Genomic DNA, 9,783 nt, shown 5'->3' on the forward strand with positions numbered 1-9,783 from the left:
ACATCAGGATCATTTCCGGTCCTGGCGGCCCAGTGGTAAACTCCCCACGTCGTGCTCCGCTGTGTTGTTTTTAACTCTAGTCCTGGCGCCGCTGTGTCGGAGTGAAGAAGTCGCCGTCTGGCAACCCGGCCGAGCGAATAAACAGGAAGTGCCGCCTCACGGCCACTCCACGTGCCCTTTCCCGCCGTTGTACCTATCGCTTCGGCCGGGGTCAGTCGTCCCTTTACCAGTCCGGGGTGCGAAGGGGGACACGGTTGCGTCGGACGCCGCCGCCATGGGGACGCACAGCGTCGCAGGAGCGCTGCTCCTCTCACTCTCCGCGCTGCTCTACTGCGCCACGCTGGCCGTCAACGCCTTGGCGGGATCCGGGACGAGTACGAGAGATGCGCCAACGTGTTTATTAAGTGTTTACGGGTTTATGTCGCGTCTTATCTACTTTATTCACGTTTGCTCAAAACATCCCCATGAAGATTGAATGTATAAAAAAAGCAAAGAAAACTTTACAGGCATCTAAAAGATTGAAATGCAGTACCTATGGAAGAAATCTGCGGAAATTCATTTTTTTACGCTACATGCTGAGAAAAAAAGACTTACCTGGCCACTACTCAGTAGACGCCATCAGTCATTATGAACCTGGAGCTTAAAATGCTCTTTATGTGCAGCCAACCATGTATTGGCTGTATAAATTAACATATAACATTGGACATTAATGCATTGTGAGCATAGATGCTTTTCTAAATAAACTTGACATCGGCATGCAATGAATATGGAACAAATGAAACATTTAATTTTAAGGAACTGTCTGTCTCTCTCAGGTCCGTTCCTGCAGAGTACAGGGAACGTGTCCAGGAAATATGAGACCGAAATCACTCCTGCTGGAAGAACCTTCTCCATCTGGTCAATAATCTACATGTGGCTTCTGGTGATGATCACCTACCTTCTCTCGTGGCTCTGCAGAAGGTCCTGCTGGAAGACTGTATTTTTTTTAATAGTAAATTAGTGTGTTCTCTGTGTGTGTCTCATGAAGTTTTTTTTTTTGTGAGGACAGGAATGTGAATGGATGGATGTACTGCAGCCCAGCGGTTCTGCCTCCTGGATTCTTCATCTCCTGGATAATTAACATGATTCTGAACATCACATGGCTTTTTCTGTGGGACAGAGAGTAAGCAGTATGAAGTGTTTTATTTACGGCAATTAACACGAATCATAATCACATGCATCTGGGATCTTGTTCCTGACATTTAAAAATTACACATGTAATATATTGCAAATAACCTTTCTTCATCTGATAAATTCCTAACAAAAGTTTTGACGTTCAAAGTCTTTCTGCCTTTCTGAGCCTGTTGCATTAGTTCCTTACATTTTACATTTACAGCATTTATCAGACGCCCTTATCCAGAGCGACTTACAGTCAGTAGTTACAGGGACAGTCTCCCTGGAGCAACTTAAGGTTAAGTGTCTTGCTCAGGGACACAATGGTAGTAAGTGGGATTCGAACCCGGGTCTTCTGGTTCATAGGCGAGTGTGTTACCCACTACTACTACCACCAGTTCCTTGTATGTCCAAGAAGCCTTCTTCTTCCCACAATATCACACTGTGTTCATACACTTTGTCTTTATTTCTTGTAGTGGGTCTCTTTTGAGTGTCCATGTGTCAAATCCACTTTACATGTTTCTTTTCACGTGATTTAAAGAATTGTTACGTTGTCATTCTCATGTTTTTGCCATGCAGTCTTAAGTTGTACAAAACTTAAAATATGTTCATATTTTAATTTACATTTAAGGCATTTGGCAGACGCCCTTATCCAGAGCGACTTACAACGTGCTTTCAAGTTACCATCAAAGCAAAATGATAGGAAATTTATGATAGGAATATTTTCTTATTTTATGATTCTGACCATACTTGGTTTTCTTTAAATAAGACCAACTTTCTTGAAGCATACTGGACAGCACCATGCTTGCAGACAGGTGTGAAAATCCGTTTGTTAGATTGTAGAGTAGTTTTTGATTTAAAAGCTAATGCAATAAAATAAAAACATTATATTGGCTACTTAGCCTATAGAAAAATATAATTTGCTTTGTCTTGACAGATATGTGATCACAGCAATGGTTGTTCTGGCTTTTATCGCCTTCACCAACTACCTCCTGATCTTCTTCTCCTGCTGGGGGCTGCGTACTCACGGCCAATGGCTGAGCCAAAACCATGTGAAAGACCTGTGGTGCATCAGAGCGCTTGTGTGTAATTCACTAAGATGGATATTTCAGACTCAGAAAGTCAAAAGACTTTGTTTCAACCCATGATTGGTTGAATAAAATAAATCTTGGCCTGAATTATTATTATTTTTTTTGCTTCTGCTATTAAAATGATTTAGAGAGATAGAGGTATTGGTTGCTTTAACAATTTGGTTCTGTCCATTTTTTTTTTGTCTACCTGTAGGTCCAAAATGGCATAGCTGTATATGCTACATGGACAACTATAGCCGCCTTACTCAACTTCACCGTGGTGCTGAATGTCACGGGGGTGTCAAAAACCACTGCAGCCACCACGTCTCTGTGTTTCCTACTGATTGAGGTCCTTGGATGGTAAGAAGAGCTTTACTCACAAGAGCAGAATGGGGTTATTTTTAAAAATGAAAATCATAGAACCTGTACAGTACATCACATGTGCCAACATCATTAAAGATAATTTTTCAGTTTTTGTATATTTATTTGTGTAAATCCTAAGGATTCCACAAACCTTACACCGATAAACAAGTGTGTATTGCTGTGCTTAAAACCTGATTGTAGACCCAAAACTGTCCCCTCTCCTGCAAATTGCCGTATAAAGAACCACCAGTCCAACTCTATTTATGACGTTCCCAGCTACGGTATTTATTCCATTGTCATTTCTACAGGTTTGTGCTAGAAAACTTTGTGATTGAGAAGCATGTGAGATACATCCTCACCATTTATCCTGTGGTGATTGTTGCCCTGTCTGGAATTATATCCAAACACAATGACCTGGTGGAACCCGGAATAAACGCCAAATTCTCAGGTGAGTCACTCCATGCGGAAGTATTTAAACAGTACTCAGAACATGCTGCTGCCCTCGCCACTCCTGTCTAAACCCTGACTTGTCACCGCACGCTGGCTTTCCTTGCAGTTGGACTCCTGACTCTGGCTTGTTTGCTGTGTGTTGCCAGAGTTGTAATGGTGATATGGCGACACAGAAAACGGCCCCTTTATCAAGAAGTGAAATGAAAAGAAATGGAAGGTGACATGTGGCCAGATACCACTGGCGTGTGTGTGTGTATTTTCTTGCCACTACTAGCTATGGTAACAGTATTGTATGTTAACATGAATTTTCATAACACTACAAGACAGCTGTTCTTCATCTTGAAGGATTTACTCTGTATTTGACACATTTAATTACATTTTATACTGTCTGTTTTAGAATAATAATATATATAATATAGCAACATTAATGTTATTATTCTTTATATTGTTTTGAATAATAATCTTTTAAGAATTAAAAGTTATTTTATATACTGAACAAACCTTTTTTCATTCTTAATAAAATAAAAATGCAATAAAACCTGTGTATTATTATCAGAGCGGCGATATTATTTGGACCTTGGCCAGCAGACCTCCTAGAGAACCCTCTGTTGTCAGCCTGGGTGAAAAGTCATGTAGATAATGAATGCTCCTCGGTGTGAGTGTGCACTGCGAGGGCGGGTGTCCCGCTGTCCCGTCTCCCCTCGACACCTGTGATGGATGAGATGGGGCTACAGAGAACACGTTGGGAAATAATTAGTCCAGGTTCAGAGTAAGTGTCATGGAACTCACCCTGTTGGGGTTTAAATGAAGCTGCGATCGCTGACCACACTCTCCTCATGGCTCATTTTCGCTGTATTATAAAATTCACATGATGATGCTTTAGTAATTACACTACTCACAATAAGCTATGGATATTGTTATTTACATGAGTGCTTTTCCTATTTGCTCTGAATTTTAATTAAATAAGTAAAAATTCCCTTTGATAGTACTAATAATGTATGAGAAGAAACAATCTTCATTAGTTTAATATTTATTACCCCAAAGATAGCCCCAAATAACAAAAATTTACAATGTCAGTAGCAGGTGTTTCCACCAGTTTCTGCAATGACAGCTTGACAGCGACGTCTCATGCTCCTCACTAGCCTTGTTCTGAGGCGATGCGTTCCACTATTCCACAAATGCTACACGCAGTTCTGCCAGGTCACGTGGAGGTCAGGGGACATTGACTTCCTGAAGTCAAGCTGTGACAATTCTGCCCTGATGTGGTGGAGCATTATCATCCATGAACAGAAATTTGGGGGTGTGCTGGTGGAAATGGGAGATGATAATGGGTTCTATGATGTCTCTGAGGTAAGAACATGCAGTGACTGTGCCATGTACAATAACCAATTCTGCTTTGTGCTGACTGGTGATGCCTCCCCAGACTGTTGCACCTCCTCCACCAAAGCAAACCCTGGGGACCATGTTGACCTCAGTGTATCGCTCACCTCGCCTTCTCCAGCAATGCTGACGCGACACTCATCAGTGAACAGGACTGTAGCCCACTGCTGCATTGTCCAGGTCACATGGTCTTGTGCCCACTGCAAACATTCACGGTGGTGTCTTGGTGTCAGTGGAGTCACCTGCACTGGTCGTATGGCATTCAAGCCAAAGTGGTGGAGTCGGTAGCGAATGGTTTGCTGGAACCCCTAGTACCCCTCGCATCTCGTAACAGGCCTGCAGCTGTGTGGCAGTTGCATAATAATGTCAGAGTGCACAGGTCCTTAGCTACTGGTCATCATTGTGGGCTGTCACTCGTGGGGCTCCACTCCTGGGTCTGTCATGAACTCTGCCAGAAGGTCTGTGTCTTGATGCAAGTTTGTGGATGACACATTCAAAAGCAGTTCATGAGCAACATCTGACTGCCTGCCACCGACCCAAAGGTGCGCCAGGTGATGCTGCTCGTCCGCGAAGTGACGTCGTGTGTTCATGACTGTTTGAATGATGAACTTGGAATGACTTACTGACAATACCAGCTTTTTATACCCACAGAATGGCCCCAATATAAGGAAAACCTGTACACAATAAGACCATTACATGAAAAACACAAAACAAAGAGTGTCCATCACCCCAATACAATTGCCTCCCTATCCCAAAAATGTCCCAAACAAACACCATATCTATTACATCACACAATATCCCTAACTTACTGTGAGTAGTGTATTATGGATCATGTAACAGGTACATCACCTATTATTTACTGTAGATCACATAAACAAAATGATTATCAAGATAATTATCAGTTTGACTATGTATTTTTGCTAAATATATTGGACATATTATATATTGGATGTAACAGTGCTTGGCACAAGTTGTTCACGTGACGGGTGATAGTAGCCTAATGGGTCCCTGAGCAAGACACTTAACCCTAAGTTGCTCCAGGGGGACTGTCCCTGTAACTACTGATTGTAAGTCGCTCTGGATAAGGGGCGTCTGATAAATGCCGTAAATGTAAATGACCCCTGCCCTGGTCAACAATTGACAAATCATGCATAGCATATATTCCCCTGGTGTAACTGGTGGTAAAAATAGCACCTGTATCAGAGCAAACACCCAGTCCAGAGGAAAGCGCCAGTCAATTCAGACTCCTGAGTAGACCGTCGGCTGTGCCAACAGGCTGTGTTTGTAGATGAAGGGCACAAACGTCGGTTTCTAGGACATGCTGCAGGGTCATTGCAGATACTAATGGATTAAAGCGTCGACATCTGAACGTTTCTCTACACCGCTGATGCCATTGTGAGTCACCAAACCCCCTCACCGCCCGTGGTGTAGCGATGGCATGGGTTCACCTTGTGTTTATTTTTAATCATGAAAACTAGATGAATGCACATGCCCTATCTCGCTGGCCGTTACGGGAAACAGGGAAATGAAGTGGGAAGCGACTTGTCGTGGAATTCCAACAGATTCTTTCTGCTTCCCCTTTTTAGTCTTTTGATAGATGTGACACAGGAGAGGCTTACACTGGGACTATCTGGACGCCACCGCTTACTGTTGCGCTGTGGCAGAGATCATTTTACCGTAATGTCCATCCAACATGTAGCTCACACAATCTCCATTTCTTCTCCGTCTCCATTTTGCTCTCTGATTCTCTCATACAGGTTGTGTAAATGTTTCACTGATACTCCCTTCTGCAAATGTGTCATGGCTGCCCACTGCTCACTCAGGGTGATGGGTTAAATGCAGAGGACAAATTTCACTGTGTGCACTGTGTGCTGTGCTGCTGTGTATCATGTGTGACAATCACAATCACTTCACTTATTCACAATATGGTCGTCACCCAAGTCATCAGTTAGATGCACTAAGACCCAGTAGAGGATGGAGCAGCTGCCAAACAGGACGGAAATGATCATTGTGTCCCCCTGCCTGGCATCCAGGACCAATCCCTCTCAAGAACCTGGAAAAGGGCAGGGATCCTCACACTCTGGACTTCGTGACCTGCTGCCCTCTGGCAGACAATCCAGAAGCTTGCAGACTAGGACCAGCTGGCATGCCGTCACCCTCCTAAACAGCTGAACTGTCGCACTGCTATACAGTTACAGCATTGCAACCGCACTTTATGTACACTTGTGACAATGTTTTCTGTAATCTTTGTATTTTTCTGATATTAGACTTTATTGAATGTTGTGCTTCATACGGTGCTTGAAAGGCACCATCGACTGCAATTTTCTTTTTTTCAAATTTTTTCACATTTTTTTCAAGTGTTTGCTCATGTACTTGGCAAATAAACGCAATTCTGATGCTTTGCTTAAAGGCAGTGGTATTCGAGCAGGAAATGCTCGTATTGGCCTTAAAGCCCAGGCCACTGGTTGGATTTTTATCTTTTTATGTACATGAATATAAAATCCATGTCAGGGTGTGTTTTTAATGTCATCATGGGATTTTGTGCTTCATTTGTAGTTTTTCCTGCCTGTCTGCATTTTTGCTGCCTGTTTTCACTACCTTTTCAGAAACACATTTGGGAACTGCTACCAACTGCTCAGAGCTAAAGCCACTCTGCACCTCAGCCACGTCTTGCCAAGATTGCCACGTATTGCCGTCTAATTACTGAGTCGCCCCTCACAATCAGGGACGCGGTGTTTCACACCTAACAACCCCGGTCAGATAATTCTCTGTAAGTGTGCTGAGGTCCAACCATTACGCTGGTACACGTGTATTGAGGTTCAGGGGTCACAGTTTCTGAAAGCGGCACACCTCGTTTTCTAACTTTATTTCAGTTCCAATCTTTATTGTTTATTTATTTGTTTGCACATTAATAAAATGACAGGATTACATGTGCTTGAATGGTTTTATTTTTTGAATGGTTTATATTACAGCACCTTACTTTCAGGACATTTTGTGCACATATACGATTCAGGACACAATGATATGAATGCTAATGTATGAATAATAATGTAAGAATAACGGTTTGCCTTTGAATGAATAAAGTAGACAGACTGGAACATGGACAGTGCTTCTGAGCCTCTATAATCTGTAAATGGGGAAAAAGGTGCATCTATGCGGTCTGCAGCATCTTAAATTGCAATGAGAATAAAATTGGCATCTGCTAAGAAAAATAGTTAAAATGCTTTAAGAAGGATTCAGAATATTTAAAATGGTGAAGATGCTGACATGTGATCAACACACACTCAACATTGTCCACAGGGAGACCCAAAACGTGATGAAATGAAAATGAGCAAATTAGCCGTAAGGAACTAGACAATAATTTTGAAAGGAAGTATTCAAGAATGATTTAGGTTCAAGCTCTGTCATCATCAAGGATTGCAGAGTTCTTCACTTGATTAGAAAAGTCTGATTGCAGAACAAATCACCAAAAAATCAGTTCAGGACTAAAAGACAGATTGTCACAGATCCCAGGAAAAATGTAACATTTTCAAAAAATAAATTTCATGTATTTACTGCAAAATGGATTTGAATACCTTATGTTGTGTTGGTTAAAATATATTTAGAACAAAGACATTTTTAGTGAGTGTTGTTAGTTTGAGACTTTTTTAGTTTGAGTTGTTCTTTCCAAACATCTTTCAAAGATTTTATAGGTTTCTAAACACCGGAAATTTGCTAAAAGGATCTCTGTGGAAAAGGACATTCATCCATTGAAGCGCCGAGCTGCCGTCAGCCATGGCCGCCGAGCCGTGCAGATTTATTTTGTTACACAATTCGTGCTTATGTGATTTGGAAGCGCTCCTAACCAGATCAAAATCCAACCATGACCAGGGGGAGGATTCAGTAACGTAACACCCCTGTCCACCACTAGATATAATCATGTCCATTATGCTGACAAACAGGTTATTAGCGAGGGATTTATATGTTATTAGCTGTCCGCCGCCCAGGTCGTGGCACCTTATCATGCCATTCGTTTTATTGCTCGCTGCCAGACCTCTTTGATGTGGAAACTGGGCCATTTGGTTACGAGAACATGGTGGAGGCCAAAGCTGGCTGCTGCTTCTGGTTGAATATAAGCACATTAACCATGCTTACACAGACATACAGGACATGGTAACACGCACTAATATATATGATAGTAATATATATGTGGTCTACCTTAAATGATACAAAACTGTGGCTAACCCCATAACTGGTTTAGGATGAGCACTGGAAAGCTGACATATGAGTGTAGAGCTTTCAGCACTGCTTTCGGAATTTAATCTAAGCTAGTCAGTGAGTCAAGTTCAGTATGGATCATGTTTCGTTTACAAGATGTTGTTTTTTGGAAGCTGTGAACACAAACGTCGGGATAAGGGAATTGTGTGTCCTGGGTCCCGCATACCAGCCTCTATTTAATACAAATGAGAACTATAACAAATTTAATTCAAGAACCCTGGACGATCCTACCATGACCACCATTTACATTTTACATTTACAGCATTTATCAGACGCCCTTACCCAGAGCGACTTACAATCAGTAGTTACAGGGACAGTCCCCCTGGAGCAATTTAGGGTTAAGTGTCTTGCTCAGGGACACAACGGTAGTAAGTGGGATTTGAACCTGGGTCTTCTGAGTCACAGGCGAGTGTGTTACCCACTAGGCCACTACCACCCAAGGTTCTCTCACCGGTTCAATCCTTGCTGCTTTCACCCCAAGATGGATGGATTTACCCCGGAAAGGTTCTCTCATCAAAACACTAACCCCCACCCCGAAACCAAGCGTTTCTATGGATTTACTGCAGCTAGTCAGAGGAGGCCAGTGTGAACAGAGCTTGAAAAAAAGGAGCCCTGCCTCTGGTGCGAAAGGTAATTAGTCACGGCATCTCTGCCCACGCCAGCAGAAGATCTTGGTACCGCCCACAGACCCTTTTCACGCAACACCTCCATTTTTTCGCCAACAGGACAGAACAGCAAATCAAAACTTCTTTGCCGTATCCGTGCCACCAGTGTACAATACAAGAAGGAAAATTTTGTTATATATCCATTGCAGATGTGGCATCTGAAGTGGAGAGTCTTGGATTTATTATTATCAGCCCTGTCAGACGCACAGGCGTATTTGGCTCGACAAAGAAACTGTGAGCAATGTGGCGTCACGGCGGCTGCCAGAAGCAACACCTGCGATCCTCTCCAGGACTCCATACCTGCGTGGGGGGCATGCGCTGCAGCTGAAGCTGCCACAGATGCGGACGCGGTACCCACCTGCGACCTAGAGCCCAAATCCGGGCCTGCTGCGTCCGCTGTATGGACATTTGTCATTTACGCCGTGAGTCCCGAGAACGAATGACGC

General features: G+C 42.9%; 1 protein-coding gene across 1 annotated transcript; it reads left to right on the top strand.

Moving 5' to 3' along the window:
* Positions 1-92: 92 nt before the first annotated feature.
* Positions 93-3,587, top strand: LOC114789009 (uncharacterized). The gene is made up of 7 exons (XM_028978039.1): positions 93-374; positions 816-960; positions 1,049-1,162; positions 2,090-2,234; positions 2,437-2,582; positions 2,894-3,033; positions 3,142-3,587. The coding sequence occupies exons 1-7, from the start codon at positions 275-277 to the stop codon at positions 3,237-3,239; spliced, it is 888 nt and encodes a 295-aa protein (XP_028833872.1). The 5' UTR covers positions 93-274; the 3' UTR covers positions 3,240-3,587.
* Positions 3,588-9,783: the final 6,196 nt, after the last annotated feature.

Source organism: Denticeps clupeoides, chromosome 4 (assembly GCF_900700375.1).
Source record: "Denticeps clupeoides chromosome 4, fDenClu1.1, whole genome shotgun sequence".
Taxonomy (NCBI): domain Eukaryota; kingdom Metazoa; phylum Chordata; class Actinopteri; order Clupeiformes; family Denticipitidae; genus Denticeps; species Denticeps clupeoides.

Coding starts and splice junctions, on each gene's coding strand:
- LOC114789009 (XM_028978039.1), top strand. CDS start 275: ATGGGGACGCACAGCGTCGCAGGAGCGCTGCTCCTCTCACTCTCCGCG. Junction 961..1,048: donor CTCTCGTGGCTCTGCAGAAG/GTCCTGCTGGAA, acceptor TTGTGAGGACAG/GAATGTGAATGGATGGATGT. Junction 2,583..2,893: donor CTGATTGAGGTCCTTGGATG/GTAAGAAGAGCT, acceptor TCATTTCTACAG/GTTTGTGCTAGAAAACTTTG.